This window comes from Mauremys mutica, chromosome 6 (genome assembly GCF_020497125.1).
Source record: "Mauremys mutica isolate MM-2020 ecotype Southern chromosome 6, ASM2049712v1, whole genome shotgun sequence".
NCBI classification, from domain to species: Eukaryota; Metazoa; Chordata; order Testudines; family Geoemydidae; genus Mauremys; species Mauremys mutica.
In genome coordinates this window covers 95,553,483-95,572,429 of record NC_059077.1, presented here as the reverse complement: position 1 = coordinate 95,572,429, position 18,947 = coordinate 95,553,483, and the positions used below count along the sequence as shown (strand labels likewise).

At 39.7% G+C, this 18,947-nt stretch overlaps 1 protein-coding gene across 2 annotated transcripts in view; it reads right to left on the bottom strand.

Annotated features, from left to right (window-relative positions):
• The window catches only part of VPS13A (vacuolar protein sorting 13 homolog A), a 302,560-nt gene that overhangs the window by 95,028 nt on the left and 188,585 nt on the right, over positions 1–18,947 (bottom strand). For both annotated transcript variants that reach the window (XM_045020500.1, XM_045020501.1), the window contains exons 43-48: positions 16,637–16,792; positions 16,196–16,457; positions 15,023–15,183; positions 4,036–4,139; positions 2,627–2,924; positions 362–757 (exon numbers count right to left, since the gene is read on the bottom strand). In XM_045020500.1, the coding sequence (XP_044876435.1) occupies positions 362–757; positions 2,627–2,924; positions 4,036–4,139; positions 15,023–15,183; positions 16,196–16,457; positions 16,637–16,792 (1,377 nt within the window). The remainder of the gene's footprint in view (positions 1–361; positions 758–2,626; positions 2,925–4,035; positions 4,140–15,022; positions 15,184–16,195; positions 16,458–16,636; positions 16,793–18,947) is intronic.

Below are 18,947 nucleotides of genomic sequence, written 5' to 3'. Positions count from 1 at the left end.
GCAGTATCTCCTGTACCATGATGGCAATTGTTGGTGAATGTGCCTTTTTTTTTTTTTTTTTTTTAAATGGTGACCATTGTAACACATCACGCCTTAAAGGATTTTCCAGTTCCGATTTTACCGTTTCACTTACAAGCCAAAAATAAGTAAATTTCTTATCTCCTTAAGAAATCTCATAAAATGCTGTATTGGTGCACAAATTTACTAATTTCATGCTATCTAGTAAATACAATAAACTTTATTGCTACATTTACAGCTGTCATTAGTTTTCAAAGTTCTGAAAAACTTTTAATTGGTAAAGGAAGGATGACAACTAATTTTACTTAGCTGTCAGTTTATTAATAAAATTCACTTACAGTACCTTGTTATTTTGGAAGAAATTTTTAGGCTGGAAGGAAAAAAGAAGTGGCTTTTTGTAGTCAGGAGGATGCTTGCGGTGAATGCCATCGGCTTTGTATTGTAGCATTCGGCCAGTTTTGTTTACCATCCAATATGGACTGTGAATTGCTATGATCATTTGTCCAGTTGCATAGGTCACATGAACAGCAATATCTAGTTCAGTCTTATCCACTTCAGTGATACAAGAGAATGTGATGAAGCCAATTTCCTGCTGATTAGTTCTTATACGGTACTCGCTTTTCCAATTTTGATCAAGGTAATTAAGTAACTGCAATTCCAGCTTGGTTTGATCCAATACTGCATTATGAATCTGAGTTGAACATCCATCCTCTAGAGTGTCCCATTTGTTATCATTTCCCTTAAAAAAAAATATTTTACATTCACATAGGACAAGATACACAGTTGTAACATCATCTTGGTTTAATTTCTGCCATTATTATGCACCTTTTAAAAATTTCTTTTAGATGTACAGAATAGGCAACATTTTCAAAAGCATGTACATATGTCACTTAATTACGAAGTTTTGTGCCATAAACAATCCTTTAATCTTATTGCTGTACCCGCTCTGTCCTCTCTTCCCTCAATTCTCTCCATATTGTTTTTCTTTTACTTGATTATATAATTTTTTTTGGCAGAGAATTTCTCTTATTTGTTTATGAAATCCTTAGCACACTTTTAGTCACGCAAAAGTAATAAATGATAAATTAATAAATGAAGAAAAACTTATTAAAACAATGCAAAAGTATTTTGAGATTTAGCAACTTTTACTGAATTCACTGGAAAAAAATCTCTAGTAGTCATCACTCAATTATACATTTTTTTAATTATAGTGAATTTCTTTCATTTTGGATTAACTTTTATTTGTATTCATATGAAAACCCCATACATTTGATATGAAATTAAAAAATAATCATCAGTGATTGATCTCATATATACACCAAGCAACTCCAGAAATACAGTAGATACTTGAACACAATTGTTAAAATCCTTTGGTGATGACATAAAATTGCCCCTTACTACCAACCAACTTCTGTCTTCAAGGGTTCTAGCATGGTCAAAATCATCAGTACACCACTCACCACCACGACATGCATCTCAAATCTGAAAGAAGATTGGAATCCACACTGGAAGCTATACTTTATCTGTTTAATTACCAAGTGCACCTGGTATTGAAAACCCATATACAGCACATTCCATGCCTTCCCCAAAAAAGGAAAATTTCACATTAGTCTAATTAAGAAGCACTTCTGAGTCAAAAGATTGTTTCTCTTGGGGAGGGGGAAAACCTCTTCATTTTTAAAGTCATCAGTATGTAAACAATGCCTGTCAATAACCAATCTGTAACCACCCCGCTTTTTTTAAACGAAGATGAAAGGTTGAATTAAGTATCCATTGATGCAATGATTTTCAATGGGATTTAGGCTCCTAAATCAGCGTTAAAATATTTTACCCATTATCTATAGGAAATCTAAAATCATTGCAGAGTTCAACTGAAGGACCTACTATCAGCCTGAGGTAGGTGAAAATTAATTTTTTTAACTGCATCTGTTTCTGGAATTTGTTTTATTTAATGACAAATGTGGAAAACAGTCTATCTGTTGCTCTTATTTGTATTAGAAGTAATAGTCTCTACTTGAGAGAGTCACTTGGGTGAGTTTTGACAACACAGATCAGAACAGGACTTATTATTTGTATGTCTGTTTGCTGAATATAAAGAGCGCTTACATCAAAATGGATGTTTACTTTTGGTGTCTCCCTTCTAAATTTCCATTGCCCTTCCCCTGGTAATATACTAGGACATACTCCTATTGATGCCACTGTTTCTTGAGGCAGTCACAGTCCACATGAAAAAGGATCTTGCATATTTGTGCTGCAGAGTTACTAGGATCCAGCTCTACTTGACAATCAAAAATGGAGTCTCATATGGCAAAGTTAATATGTACTGTACTAAACTTGCCTATAGTGGAAGTGTTGAAGTTTCTTTTTGCCTGCATTTCATATATTTGATGTATTTATAATTCAGGATAGCATCTTTCATACTATGGTATCTGTTTCTCCTCCAATAGACGAAACATCACTCCTATAACATCTATAGTTGTGTTTAACTGATAATGCAGCAGAAACATTTCTGTGCTTATTTAGGCCTGCCCGTAAAAGAATGTTTACTTTCAACCAAATTACACAGCATATACCAGAAAAATACAAAAATAATAATTGTAAAGATTACCTCTAGAGAATAAGTAATTGGATAAGGAAGAAGATTGCGGAGAAGGACAGAGGGCCATAAATGAATAACATATGGTAAATCCCATTGATCATCTGCACATACTGAAGATGTCAAGGTATCTTTTACTGGCACAACATTAATGATAAGTGAATGATTAGTTGATTTCACAGACTGGCATTTCCTCTGTATTAAGTTGCCAAAATTTTTCATAATTTCATCAAAGCTAATTCCTTCACACATTTCATATTCTCCACCAATTCCATTTTCATCAGTTACTGGTTGCAAACAAAGTAGTGATCTGCAGAGGAAAACATTTTTTAAATGCTTCTGATAGCTTTCTAACCTCTCAGTAACAAACTTTTTAAAATAGAAATTTTAATAACAAAATTCAAATATTATATATTTACCAAATTTGTTGGTTTTAAACAACTGTTTCTCAATATAAAATTAAAACAAAACAAAGCTATTAAAAGAGGAAGCAAAAAAATGCTTCTAACCAAAGGGTTCTTTGAGTGGTATGTGCACCCCATTACAGAACTCACTGGAAAACAGTGACTATTGGAGACACATAAGGGGCCTTGAAACTTATCTGTGTATTAGGAAGAGTAGGAGCCAAAATTCCTGCTTTTTTCTGTTGTGGGGTGTCAAGCTAATACAAATCTCAGATACTGCTCTTCTCTGAGGCACATAAAGCATAAAATATGAGGGATAATGACAGATATTTTGCTTTTTTAAGTATGGCACCAATTTAATCTAATTTGCTTCCTAGATTCAGCCACTGTATTAGAGTAAACATGTGCCCAGCTGATTAAACCTATTAGTAGGATGCTCCTACCATCAGACTGACGGAACTACCTGTGCAATGAATCGGATGATACTACCACCACTAAATAATTTTGAAAAACTATAACCAGAAATATAATTTAACTACAGTATTTACAATAAAACGTAGCAAAAAATGTTTTCCAAAGGTGACAATGGGAGGGGCAAAAGGAATTTCAATCTTAGCGCCCCTAATCATTCAATCAAGTGTAGAGACCGCTCTTTATTGGATGACCATAATCATTTCCTGCAGCGCTTGGGCTAGAATTTTCAAAGGAGTCAATGGGAATCAGATGCCCAGTACCCTAAACTCCTTTAAAAATCCCAGACTTGGAGCATCTTGAAGTCTCCCTGCCAAATATTTATCTCCTTTAACTTTGAGGTGCTGAGAAAATCTTAGCATGACATGGTATGGCTGCTTCTATATCATCAACAGTTCTAAACTTTCAATAATGAAAAGAACAATTCTGGAAAACTTGCTTAATTTTCAATCAAAAAATATGTATAACTTGTCTTTGTATTTACTAGATTAGTCATCAGTACTTATACAATATATTCTGTATTAAAAGAAGAATGTAAATAATCACCTGTAAGAGGTCAATGGTATGTTAAATTCATTTATTGGTGAAGCAGTTCCTAGACATATTCCATCTTCAAAAAGACTCAGTGGAATTGAAAAATGATTCCTTATCTGTGAAAAATAAAAGTCTGCATAAATTACATTAATAAAAGCCTTAAAGATCTAAAATATTTCAATTATGGTAAAGTGCAGAATGAGACATTCCTTATAACCAATCCTGTAGATTTCCAGTAAACACCCCAAACACACGAAGGAATTTGTTATCTACAGTCAGGTCCTCAGATACTACATAATATTCTCCGAGGTGAAAGTCCAGGATATACATCTTAATACACTCAGCACTGCTTTCACCAAACAAGGACACTTCACCAGAGAAGTAGCTCACATCATGGAACGGGCAACACAAATACCTCAAGAGAACCTGCCTCAATACAGATATAAAAACCCCTCCAACCGCACACCCCTAAGTTGTCACCTACCACCTCTGGAACCCACATAGGGTATCAAACAACTACAACCCATACTTAATGGGGACACAATCATGAAAGAAATATTTCTTGAACCACCTCTTCTGGCCTTCAAACAATCCCCGAACCTCTTCAAGCTCATCATCAGAAGCAAGCTCTCCACAGACCAGGACACACGAACACAAAGCAGCATCACACCATGCCGAACAACAGATGCAAAACATGCAGCCATTTCTCCACTGCTACAATGATCAATACCTCCCACAACGCATTTCAAGATCCATGAGTCCTACACATGCCTCTCACAACATGTGTTGTACCTCATCCAGTGCACTACATGCCTCAATAACAACTATGTGGGTGAAAACAGAACATCACTACACTCTCAAATGAACTCACACAGAAACATGATAAAGACAAAAACACCATATCACTCACCCTTGGGTGAATACTTTTCAAAATACTATCCCACTTTTCACAATCACTATATCTGACCCATCTATCCTCACTGTCAAAGGAAACCTGCACAACACTTTCAAAAGATGACCCAGGGAGCCTAAATTCATAACTTTGCTAGACACTAAATATCATGGACTGAATAGACACACTGGATTTATAACTTAATACTGTAACTCGTCACTTAATGTTATAGTTATGTTCCTGAAAAATGCTACTTTAATCAAAACGATGCTAAGCGAATCCAGCTTCCCGACAAGAATTAATGTAAATGGAGGGGGTTAGGTTCCAGGGAAATTTTTTCGCCAGAGAGACAGACAGACAGACAGACAGACACACACACAGTATACGTTTTTAACAAACTATTTAATACTGTACACAGCAATGATGATTGTGAAGCTTGGTTGAGGTGGTGAAGTCAGAGGGTGGGATATTTCCCAAGGAATGCCTTACTGCTAAATGATGAACTAGCACTCAACTGAGCCTTCAAGGGTTAACATGTTGTTAATGTAGCCTCACACTCTACGAGACAGCACGAATGGAGGGAAGGGAGACAGCATGGCAGAGAGATACAGACATACACCATGATGTCCATGTGAGAGGGGGGAAGAGTGTGTATGTGTGTGTGGGGGAGAGACAGAGACACACACCGGGTGTGAGAGAGAGACGCGCTTTGCCCCTTTAAATCCCACTCTAAGTACACTGCCTTTTTGAGTAGATCAGCAAGTTGAGACAGAAGCTGCTGCCAGCAAGCTCCCTCAGTCCTGAGTCCTGTCCTGTCCCCCCCGCTCTTGGAGACAGGGTACAGTAGTGGGGGGGAGGAGCAGGGGGAAGGGGGACACCCTGACATTAGCACCCCTTTCCCCCCTCCCGTTCTGCACAGCAAGCAGGAGGCTCCCAGGAGCAGCTCCAAGGCAGAGAGCAGGAGCAGCATATGGCAGTGGGTGGAGAGGAGGGGGGGAGAACAGCTGAACTGCCCAGCAATTGATAGCCTGCTGGGTGGCTGCCACACAGGGAACTTAGGGGAGCTGCCGGTCCACCCTGGTTCCAAGTCCCCACCAGCTAGCTCCAATGGGCTGCTCTTCCTGGAAGCAGTGGACAAAGCAGGCGGCTGCCAAATAATGTTATAAGGGAGCATTGTACAACTTTAAAGGAGCATGTTCTCTAATTGATCAGCAACATAACAAAATGTTAACCAGGATGACGTTAAGTGAGGGGTTACTGTACAATAATCTATAACCCACTAACAGTGGCCCCCCACCACCCAGCTGACTTCCTTTGTCTGGAAGGGTGTTAATGGGCTACTTCACCTTTAACGGTCCCTTGAAATGTGTTAACTACTTGTGTTAAAGGATATATTCCACCATGTATTTAGCTGTGACACTCTGATTATGCTTCCCAGACCTGAAGAAGAGGTCTCTGTAAGCTCAAACGCTTGTCTCTTTCACCAACAGAAGTTGGTCCAATAAAAGATATTACCTTAATCATCTTATTCCTGTAGATATGGCATCCTACATCATGTGTTTTAAAAAACTAACTCATATTTAGACAAATATTTTAGCTTAAAACCATTCTACCATGAGCAAGAATGAAGTAGAATTAGACTTCAGCTGTAAGCACCTTTTCAACGAAATAAACTTAAAATAAGTTTGCTTTCAAGGAAAGGCAAGTATACCTCTATAATACCTTTCAAAAGATCTTCCTTGTATCAAAACATGAAGTTAAGTGTTTGCAGGTCAAGAAACTTACAGAAGAAAGTACTACAAAATTATAGCAACTGTTTAAAAAAAAAAAAAAGTTCAGCCATCACATTTATTATAATCAAAACTGCACATGATTAATGTTGCTCATGTACATTATAATAAATGTGATGGCTGAAGAACTTTTTTTTTATGTCTTAGTATGATTCAGACTTGGCAACAAACAGGTAATGAATATTGTTAAATCAGTTTAGTTTGTTTTTAAAAAATCCTTTTTTAGTGTTCTTAATAATGTCTCTTTTGGGAGAGATGTCTGATACTACTTAGGTGCCCTGAAATATGTAGACATGTATACAAATTGATTATTAAGCCAACAAAACAAAAAGCATGAAATTAAAAAAACTGAATTTTCTACAAGAAAATGTGAAAATATTCACTTTTCTATCAGATATTGATTCTGATATTGATTCTAATCTGTTTTGGCAAGGCCTTCATTTGATATATTTCATAAAATCATCAACTGTAGAAGTTACACAATAAACCCATGTATCTGAGATTAGACTAAGCAGACAGATTCTGCATCCTCTTGTAGAAAATTCTGATATATGAAGTATCAATCAAGTATGTATCTGATTACTCCTTTTTTATGAATAACCTCCCCTCCAGTGTGAAACATCTGTGCTGGGCTTCTCTCACAAATGTGGCAATACTGGTGGCAGCTTAGCTTTTTCAACTGGATAACAACCTATCCCACAGTCTGAGAAACTAGGGACGAGCAAGCAGTAAGGGAAAATGAGCTCAGCAGATGGTATCATTCAAGGGACACAGCTCTGGAAATCTGGTCCCCTAAGGGATTAAAAAAATAAGTGAAATGATTTTGCTTACTGCTGTCTCAAGATCAGCTTTACAACTATGATTGCAATGGACAAAGTAGGAGCCCTAAACTGCCAATTTATTTACAGCTCTGGAGGCCAAGATTCTACTTCAGAAGGCAGAAAGGGCATGGTTAAATCCCAGAGATTAGTAGAAATTGCTGAATCACCTCTGGTGTTTTCAGATAGAGACACAATGCAAATACTTCCAAGAAGGATCAAGATCCAGAAAAGTCTTCTGGGCGACTTGGTAGCAAGGTCTACCTGTTTCAAGACTGAAGACAATAGGGAGATGTAGAAGACAAGGATGGATGTGGGCTTATCAGCTTAGATACTGAAGTTTCTCTCCTCTATTACTGAATACTCAGTTGAAATCAGCTCTGAGGAAGCAAAGGTGTTAGCAATACGAAAACCGTTTGATTTCATCTCCTTAGAGGATTGATACTTACTTGGGGATGTCTATCCAGCCCCTGCACATTGCATCTGACAGCTTGGATGCTGGCTGGCTACAGAAAAGCTGCTTGGCTGTGGTTCAAGACTTCTTGCTCCAAAGCAGAAAATCTTATATCAGACAGATACATAAAGCCAAATGGAAAAAAAAAATCTATCTGAGCAGCTCAGCATTAGCGTTCTCTGAAAAGTGCTCACATTCTAGGAAGGAGGTGGGAGTTCCATGAAATGTAAAAATAGGTGTCTTTTATGTCAAGAGCCACAAAGCAGTCCACTGGATCCAAAGAGAAGGTAACAGAAGCAAGGGAACTATACAGAATTTTGAAGCAACAGATGAAGATGTTGAGATTACTATGAAGATCAAGGACAGGTCTCCAATCACCTTTCTTCTTTGGGATTAAGTAGCAATATGAATGAAATCAACTATCCCTGAACTCTGGAGACCTTTCTCTTACTGTTCCCACCTGAATGAGGGCAACATACTTCTTGCTTCAACAATCTCATGAGAAATGTCCCTGAAGAGAGACAGGAAAGGAACGTGAATATTTTAAAACTGTATGGGACATCCCTTGCTGATTAGTTTGAGGACCCTCAGGCCAGGCTTCTTGGAAATAGGAAAAGCAGTTGGAAAAGGGGGGGTTGGAGGAAAGTGGATCTGAAGGTGGTCCAGCTAGTGTCTTGATATGTGTGTCAAAACCATTTCTTACCTGATGCCTCACAGACTGTGGGGCAGCTGAGGAAGAGTTAGAAGATCACCTCTGGTGAAATTACCTCCTCAGGACTGAGTTTGTGGCCTCTGTCTATAAAATGGTTGTGTTGGATGCTTCCTCTTTTGGGGTTGGGATGTACACACCCAAAGCTCTTAGGAATGTTCTTGAGTCCTTTGGATTATGGAGTGTTTCATCCATACCTCACAGAAGAGCTTGTTGCCCTCAAGTGGGAGGTCCTCAATGCTTACCTGGACCTCCATGGGAATTCCAATGCCTGCAACCAGGAAGATCTCATCAACATGGTGGTGACGATTGTTCTAGCTGCTGTGTCGGATGAGGGTTGCTTCATGTGCCAGTCATGAGGGATTTTAATTACTCATGCTAGTCTTTCTGGACTCTATGCAGATGGAAAGTCTGTCCCAAAGCAGAAAGATGTATTTTGAGAGTAATGCCCAATAATTTGCTACTCTCGTCTGAGAGCTTGCAGAGGAGACGCCTTCCTCCCAAAGAGGTCTAATTTCTTTGGGTCTTTCTCCAAAGGAGTGGATTTGGGTTGACCTTGCTGATTTGATTTTTCTTGACCTGCCTCCACCACAAGAGCATTAGAGGTGGTGTACCTGTAAATATATTCAAACCATTTAGCAGTCACTTAATATCTACTGGCTGCTTTTAGAGACTGCTGTCATCAAGACAGGCATTTGCCAAATCATTTTGGCCAGTCTCAGTAGCCCATCATTAAGGGGCTTGGCCAGTTGCCCCATAAAGGAAGACTAAAGAATATCCAGAAGCTTGTGGTGTTTTCTCCTGTATAACTTTCCAGTGGGATATCCATCATCTCCATAATTCTTTTCAATAAGTCCTGGAAGACTTTCAGCTCATCCATAGAAGCTGTGAATGGGGGATGGGGCTCTAACAGCTTTATCTGGAAAGGGCAATAAGATGGCCAGAGGCTGAAAAGGTTTGGGAGAATGGCCATTCCTACTATATTCTTCCTTGCCCGTCACAAGTTGAAGATGGGACAGGAGAGAAGCCTGATACAAATGAAGCTGCATACTTGGCAACGTGAATCTGTCTCTAAAGACCCCAGATTATGCCAATTCCTTGAGTATGGATTTACTTCCCAGGGCAATGAGCACAGGTGCGATTGGTGGATACCCCAAAGGTGCTCCCTATTGGATCCCGATTTTTCTGGTATCCCTCAAGGATTCATCCCTCAATTCTCTGCTGGACTCTCACTATGCCAGACGCAGAGAAGAGGGGGCATGCTCAGGAGAGGAAGCCCTGCTATGTGCCTCTGAGGTTGAGGGGCACTTCTGTTACACATGTCCTGTTGGTACTGTGGGTTATTTGGTAATGACCTTCTGTAGCCTCTCAATGAGAAAGGTATGTTGGCATCAAGTAGTACATTCGTACTGATACACACAGTCCTTGAACAACTGGAGCGACAGTCTCTATTGTTTTTGAAAAAAGTAGTTTGTGCCAAAGAGAGACATCTCATGATAGAGACACTCAGCAGCACAATGCTCAGTGCCAGAGTGTTCGGTGAGAGGTTGGTGTTGGAGGCACTGTGGTTTCTGGTGTGGACAGAAACCACTGCTGCTGGGTTGAGTTTCAGTGTTGGACTCCACTTTTAGGCTTCTAGAGAAGTGAGCCTTATGGGAAAGCCCTATGATCCCTATTTGAAGACGGAAATCAGTATCTGCCTTGGTCCTGGAAGTGATGCTCCTTCTGGCCACTTGCTCAGGACACCACCAAAATGGACAACGAAAGGGGTTTATGCAAAATGGCTCAGTAACTCAGCTTGGAATCCAGCTTACCTGGGTACTGGATTAACCTGATATCTGGTGGTTTTCCAAAAGTCTGCCAGGATCCAATGAGACTTGCATGGGCCTTTCTGGGAGAAAGTGTTTCAGTTTTGCATCTCTTGCCTTCTGGGTCCTCTTGGAGAAGATTTTGTGAACAGAGCAGCATTCTGGAGCATGTCTGTCTTCCAGACATAACAGACATCTGAATGCCTGTCATTCCTAGGCATCACTGCACTGCAGGAGAGGCAGAGTGAACATCAGCAACTTATGGTTGGCCATTTCAGAACTGCTGTATGGTGGCTGGGGGGAGGGGATAAGGCCCTTGTACAGAGGTTATATAGGGAGAAAGAAAACATCACAACTCTATTTTTAAGTCTAACAAACACTTCTTTTAAACCAACAGGGGATAGGGGAAGGAACAAAAAAACCTCATCTAAAGTACAATAATTAACAACTACTGTATTCTGAACTAATATAAACTATGTTAGATAACTTGCTAAGAGCAAGGAACTTGGGCACTACAGGGTTCCACCTTGCAATCATAGGGAGCAAAAAGGAACTGAATGTGGTCTGCAGCCACTGGACCCTTTATGTCCATGGATACAGGAAATCAGAGGGCAGTAAAGAAGCAGGTGCAGCCCAATGGACACTGCCATTCAAAATAATACAATCTCGTGCTTGCGAGAGCATGCTTACAAAGAATGGAAAATGCATGGATAGTCACTCAAAGATCAGCCCTTTGTTTTCAACACCAAAGATTGAAAGGGCTACAAATATCAACAGTGAGGGATATGGTATCTTAAAGGATGAGAATGTTCAGAACATCTCAAATCAGTTATATGTCAACTAGGTTACAGATATGACCCTTCCCATAGTCTGACCCAGTGAAACTAGGAAGATTAAGAGGGCATGAATGAGTTAGGATGTCAAAGAATAAAGTGAAAAAAGAAGAAGAAAAAATACTTCCTGTAAGTATTGATGCATTGTGGGCTTTCTAGGATTAAAAATTTCCTGACTTTCTACAACTAAACCCATGTCTCACTGCACAAACCTGAAACAAATTTAAATATGAAATATGAAGTATGCCCTGTTGAGTCAAAAGGATGCTTACAGGAGATTGCTGATTACTTGGGAGCAAGTAATAAATAGGCATCAGGAGTCCCTTTATTTTTAATAATTCCCAGTTTATAAAGCAAGCATTTTTTTTTTGGGATATGGACATTGGTTCCATGATCAAGATGGTATAATTTTAAAGGTAATACCACTGGACAGGTAGGTTCCATTGGTCTGATTGTACTGCTCTAAGAAATTTGGCTACTTGGGGGTTTTCTGCAAGTGAGCCTAGGGTCCCTGGGTAAAGCACACTACTATCTATGAGTAGATACTTTACATACAATGGTGCTGGGTTGGAGACTTCTGTTTCTGCCTTCCTGGAGAAAGTCCAAAATGACTGGAATTCCTAGCTTTATGGGATTAGCACTGTGCTCTGGGCACCAGCAAATGAATCTGGACATTATAGCGGAGTGTAAGAACATAACAACGGCCACACTGTGTCAGATCAAAGGTCCATCTAGCCCAGTATCCGTCTTCCGACAGTGGCCAATGCCAGGTGCCCCAGAGGGAATGAACAGAACAGATAATCAACAAGGGATCCATCCTCTGTTGCCCATCCCCAGCTTCTGGCAAACAGAGGTTAGGGACACCATCCCTGCCCATCCTGGCTAATAGCCATTGATGGACCTATCCTCCATTAATTTATCTAGTTCTTTTTTGAATCCTGTTATAGTCTTGGCCTTCACAACATCCTCTGGCAAGGAGTTCCACAGGTTGACTGTGCATTGTGTGAAAAAATACTTCCTTTTGTTTGTTTTAATCCTGCTGCCTATTAATTTAATTTGGTGGCCCCTAGTTCCTGTGTTATGAGGAGTAAATAACACTTCCTTATTTACTTTCTCTACACCAGTCATGATTTTATAGACCTCTATCATATGCTCCCCATGTCATCTCTTTTCCAAGCTGAAAAGTCCCAGTCTTATCAATCTCTGTATCAATACTGGCCTAAATGAAAGTAAAGACCTTAAGGACTCTGGAGGGCTAAGCTCACACCTTCTAGTGCTTCTCTTTCAAAAGAAAAACTGTTAGTTGAAATCATTTCCGAAACCAGTGAAGAAAAGGACTTGTAGAGAATTTCCAGTCTCCATGGAAGCTGGAGTGGAGGCCTCTGGTTCAGCTCTATCAGGTCAGAAACCAAGGTGTTTCCTCAGCCAATGTGGATGCTTGTTCTCACTTTATTGTTTGGACCACTTTCCCCACTAACGGAAATGGTGGAAATGCATAGAAAAGGTCCTGTGACCAACTGCGTGATAAGGCATTTGTCCCCTTGGATCTGGAGTCTGTCTTCCTGGAGAAGATTTTGGCCTCTTTGCACTCGTATAATTTGTGAAGAGGTCGGTTGAATGGAGACAAAAAGTCTGAACACTAAGATTGATAACCTTCTGATTCAATCAAGACTTGGAGTTACTGACCCTGAGTTTGCTGAGCCTGTCAGCTTTTTGTTTCAGATCCCCTTTTATGGGGATCACTTGGAGGAAAAGAAACTGCTCCATCCACCTTCATTATTTCCATTGCCTCTGCATATAGCACTGGACTCCTTGTTCCCCTCTTGGTTGTTTAAATGTGTGACCACAGTCATGTTGTCTGATTGAACCAGGACATAGTTCCACTCTATACCAGAATGGAACCTTCTCAGAGCCAGCTTGACCACTCTTTCAGCTCTACAGAGATTATGCTGTGAGCATTTTCCTCCAGGCTCCAGAGACCCTGAGATGCTTGAGTCTCCAAGTGTGCTAGTCAGTTGTGAGAAAGAGGATCCCGAAGGCAGATGGGCATGACTTTGCAGACACTGTCATGGTCCAACCACCATTCTAGGGAGTGGACTACCTGTGTTGGAATCTGTACTTAATCTTTCATGTATTCCATGAAACAGACCCGCACCTTTAGCATGAAGGCTTCTGAGATGTGACTGTGCTGATGCAATGATCTCTATATATGACACCAGAAGGCCTAGCAATTGAAGGCACAGTGCTATGATAGTCCTCCTACAGATCCAGAGCAAGATAAGATCCAAGATTTTTCTGAAATGTTTTTAGTGATGGATAGATCTTTGCTATCAACACATCTATTTCTGCTCCCACATGAATTATGCTGGTGGATTGAGTAAGGGAATTTTTCTTTACATTGATAAAGCCATGCCCCTGTAGGAGATCAATGTCCAAGACATGGCTCTGTGTGCTGCTGACTGTGATGGATCTCTCATCAGGACGTGGTTCAGGAATGGATACAGGTGCATTCCCTGTGACCAAGAGTTTGGCAACTATCACCACCAGCATCTTTATAAAAACCTGAGGGCCGAGGACAAGCTGAACAGGACTGTTTGATAGTGATGTTTCCTGTCATAGGCAAACCTCAGAAGTCTGCGGTGACACAGTTTGAAGAGAATATAGAAGTATTCATCTGCTAGATCCACTGAAATTAGGAAGCCCCCCAGGAAAGGGATGACACCATACAGGCCAGATTCCTCAAGTGAAACTTTGTTTTATTCATCTATATGTTGAGCCTTTTGAAATTAGCTGGCTGGGTGCAGGCTAGGCACAACTCATTATCTGTCATTCCTGGGATGACTACCTCACAAATGGAACATTGCTTGGATTTAACCTGGTGCTTTGTGACCGCTCTGCCCTGCCTGTATGGGGACAGAGGAGCCGCAGGGAGAAGCTCTGGCAGAGGATAAGGTGGGTTAAACCACCAAAATGTTGTTAAGCAGGGAGAAAGAGGAAGCCAGAAAGAAATAACTGCTGCCACTGCTCAAAAACAGGGTAAAAATTAAACTAACACACAAATGGGGGCAGGAGCAATCATACCACCAACTGACTGTTGCTGCAGAGCAGAGGAACTGGCAGCAAGCAGGAGCAGAGGCGGGATGGTCAGAGGGCACAGCACCAAAACTCTGATCCATCTCTGTGAGCTGCTCAGTGGAGGGGAGTGTCTCAGTTGTCCAGAATTGTAGGATACACTGGGCCGCAGAATACATTTGAGCTCTTTCAGATCATTCCTTAATACCCCAAGACTTAAGGCAAAACATTCCCAACTATGGAGGCTTCCATGACTAGTCCACACCTTGCTTGGGAAAAGAGAATAGAGACTCACATTCATACAAGGGATAGGAGAACAGAACCTCATGTTCTTGTCCCAGAATAGTTGAAACTATATTATAGTTGTTTCCCTGGTCAATGTGAATAGGCTTTTTTCGTTGTGAAATGTATTCTATAAAGCAAGTGCTGTAAAATCTCTCTAATGATTATCTGTAACAGTGCTAAAACAATTCCAGTCCACACTGGTAAGAGAATCTGTGCTACAACAGTTCTCTCAATAACTGTTCTTAAAACATGGTTGCAAACATGGGTGACGTGGAATTATAATAAAGTCACCCAGATTAACAGTCTTATAAAAAGGTATTGTAAGAAAACTGTAGTACCTGTACAGGAGAACGTACAGTTATCATCTTACTCCCTTCGACCGTATCAATTTGACAAACAATGGATCTTTCAACAACCGACTCCTCATGTCTTACTCTATAAAGACATCGACCAACTTTTGTCAACGGAATCTTGTCAGCAGTGGAGTGTTTATGAGGCCCTTAAAGTTGAAAAAATGCACAATTATAAATTAATGAAGCAATCAAAGCAACAAGTACATACATCTGAAAAAACAACAATTCATACAAAAAGTCTGTGTTCAAGAATTTTTACTGTAACAATTGCTCTGGAAACATGAAGAATATTCACTAGTTTACAAAATATAATATGGAATTATGCTATTTCTGATCTGAATGTCACTCTCTTAGAAGTAAAGTTGCACAGTAGTTTGGCTAATGCTACAATATTATTTCCAGAAAGGATGAGTTAATCTCTAATATTTTTAATGTTTCTTTTACCATTACAAATCATCAAAAATTGTTTTGCAAAGATTGATAACTGACATTATGTTTTGCATCTTTTTTTAAAAAAGTAGCTTCACTCATTAATGTTTCATGGTAATAATGAAATAAGTGATTGAAGATGCTCTGACAAACTAGTTTTGAAAAGTCCCAAATTCACAATTAATAAACTAGCATTATCAACATTATTCAACTGCAAGCTATACAGTATTAAAATAGGTTCATTATTTTTGAATTAATAAACCATGCTAATTTTCTTTAAAATCTTTATTAAAAATCACCTTTTCCAGGAGCACAATATATAAATGCTTAAACTTTCTAGAAACAAACTCAAATTTTGGAGGCACAATTTTGCACTCAACATTGTGTATGCAAATGAAGACTGAACTACTTGTTTCCAGACACAAAAATCATAGACTGAGACAAGGCCTGTCCAAAAATTGGGGCCTACATTATTATGGCATAGACTAAACGAGCAGACAACAGTAATTATGCTCAAGTGTATCATATGTAAATTTGAAAATATTTACATACACACAAAACGAATCTGATGTGACTCTCAAGTAAGATTTCAGATATTGCTATGTCATTGGAAAGCCAGAAATTATCCCTTTCAAGTAATAAAAAACATATGAAACGCACATTATCTTCTTCACTGGGAAGATGCACTACTGATGTATACAAAAGCAGAAGATTTATTATGCAACTTACTGAGTTGAATGTAAAACATTTTGCTGCTTAGGGTGGTCATTGCTGTGAACTGGTCACTCTCACTTTTAGTTCTGAGAAACTCCATATTTAGACTTTCCCCATCTTTTAAATGAAATGTTTTTGCTCCAGACTCAACATTAAGGACTTTAAAGGAATCACTGGGTGAGACAGTGATGGGAAGTCCTAAGGAATTCATTATTACAAATGGTGCTTGATCTTTTTTGAAGATGTCTGAAGTTTTGCTAGCTGCTTCAGCAAATGCCTAAAGAACAAAATAAATTTGTTAAAATATATATTTCAAAGCACAAATAACCCCAAGTGGTACCAAATACCAAAGTGTTATTTAAATCTGGATTACCTGCACAAAAAGTCATCCAATCTAACACTAAATTTCTTAATTGTGAGGAAGTTCCATTTAAATAGATAGGTGATATTTCTTACCATGCCCAGGTTACTCAACATTTGTAGTCCACATTTGGATAGTGTAATGTTCAGCTGGTCTTTCGAGGAGATGTTTATTACTGTTTTATATTCTGGCACCTTGTAGTGTTCTTCTTCAGCATCTGATTCTAATGCTTCTTTAGCCTTCTTTTTCATCTAAAAAAGCCAAACATGAATTTAATCAAAAAAGAAAATGGGAAATTAATTATCCAATGATTTTCTTTCTAGGAATAATCTCTGCATCAATCCGAGACATTTGGACTGCACTTCTCAGCCTGAAAATACTGATGACATAGTTCTTGCCACTGCTGGGGGTATGTCAGGGGCAGGAAGGAAAAATAGCTGCACTTGGACTACTCAAAGCTGGGATATAGTCCCCTGAGAATAACCACCATCTGGTGAAAATTAGAGCAGCATCCAGAAGATGAAATAAGAATGAAAAGGCTGACACCAAGCCTCAGAGCTTTATGGACTAGTCTCTCTACTTTTATAGGAAGAGAGGTATTGCTCAAAGTCTCAGACTGGAAAGAGGTCAGGATCCACATTTGTTTTAGGTTTACCGCATTTTTTCTAATCTGAACATTTAAGTCCAACCTTCTCTATACCACCTAAAGGCTATTTTTAGTATAAAATATGATTAATATCCCATAAATATAACCAATTATTAAGGGAACACACACAACTAACACAGCATTCCTTGAGCAAAGGGCAACTATCCTTAAAAAAAAGCAGGCTGTAATTCAGCAGCACCTGGAAGCCGCACTCTATTGAAAAACCTATACCATTGACAAGGATTAATATTCTGATAGTTTCCATTCGAAGTATCTGTTTTAAAATGTCAAAGACAAAAGTTCCATGCTAACTGAAACCTGGCATAGTCAGATTTTTCTTCTAGATAGAGTAACTGTAACAGTGGTTATTTGAGATGTAATGCAGATGTGTATTCCACTTAGGTGTATGCACACCTGATGCACTGGAGCAGGAGAATTTGCCTAGCAGTACCCACAGAGGGGCGAAGCTCACGCCTCATGGCCACAGACCCTCACCTGGTCGCATGAGGTGGCGCTGCTCCAACCCTCCCTCAGTCTCCTTGCACTGAATGCCCAGAGATGAGACTCTAAGGCAGAGGGGACAGAAGGTGGGTCAAGGAATACAAATCTACATCACATCTCAAAAAAACAATTAAAGAAGAAAAAACGATTACTTACAGTGAGTAGAAGCAGCTGTGTAAATCCATTTAGATGACTCACAAGCAGTACCCTCCCCTGCCCCCTCCTTTCAGGAGGGACTCAGAGTCTACCTAAACAAGGATTGCAGGACAACCTTTCTGAAAGTTGAATCCACCTTGGAAGATGCGGTGATGGCACAGCAGTTTGTAAATGTTCCTATGGAAGACCACGTGCCCGTCATGCAAATGTTCAATGTGGAAATGTCACTGAGGAACACTACTGACATTGCTTGCACTCTCGTCGAATGAGCTCACACCCACTGACTTATTTCATATACAGTCTTGATACAGGATGGTATAAATCTAAAGATCATCTGTGAAGAGGCCACCTGACCCTTCATACAATCTGCATATGACACAAACAGGCGAGGCGAAGCACAGAACTCTTTCATCCTGTCCAGACAGAAGGATAGACATCACCTGACATCTAATGTATGGAGTTGCTGCTCCTCCAGAGACGAACACAGCTTAAAAGGAATACAGGTAAGTATACCGCATGGTTCAAATGAAGTTGAGAAACTGATTTAGACAAAAATTTTAGATATGGTTGTAAAGTCACCTTGTCTTTGGAGAATTGTGTATAAGGAGGCCCCACTACCAGAGCCTGCAACTCTCACATACTCGTGGATGTCATCACTACCAGGAATGCAGTTTTATGAGACAAGAGCGGAAAGGGACAAGATGCTAAGAGCTAAAACCGAGGTCCCATCAGACTACTAGGACTATGTCAAGGTTCCACAGACGAACTGGCTCTTGGACTGGAGGAGTAGACAAAGAAGCCCTTTTAAGAATCTTGTCACCATGGGACTGGAGAAGACTGATCTTCCCTGAATAGGGGGACAAAATGCAGATATCACTGCCGGATGCACTTTCAATGAACTAAGAACAAATTCCAATGACTAAAGGTGCAGCAGGTACTCCAAGATGTCATGAATGGAAACCAGCATTGGTTGAATTCCATGGGCTAATGACCACATGAAAAACCATTTCCATTTTACCCAACATGCCATCCTGGTAGAGGGATTTCTAATGTTGAGTAGAACACAGCTCTTCCTCCTCATTCACCCATGCAGCAGCCATACT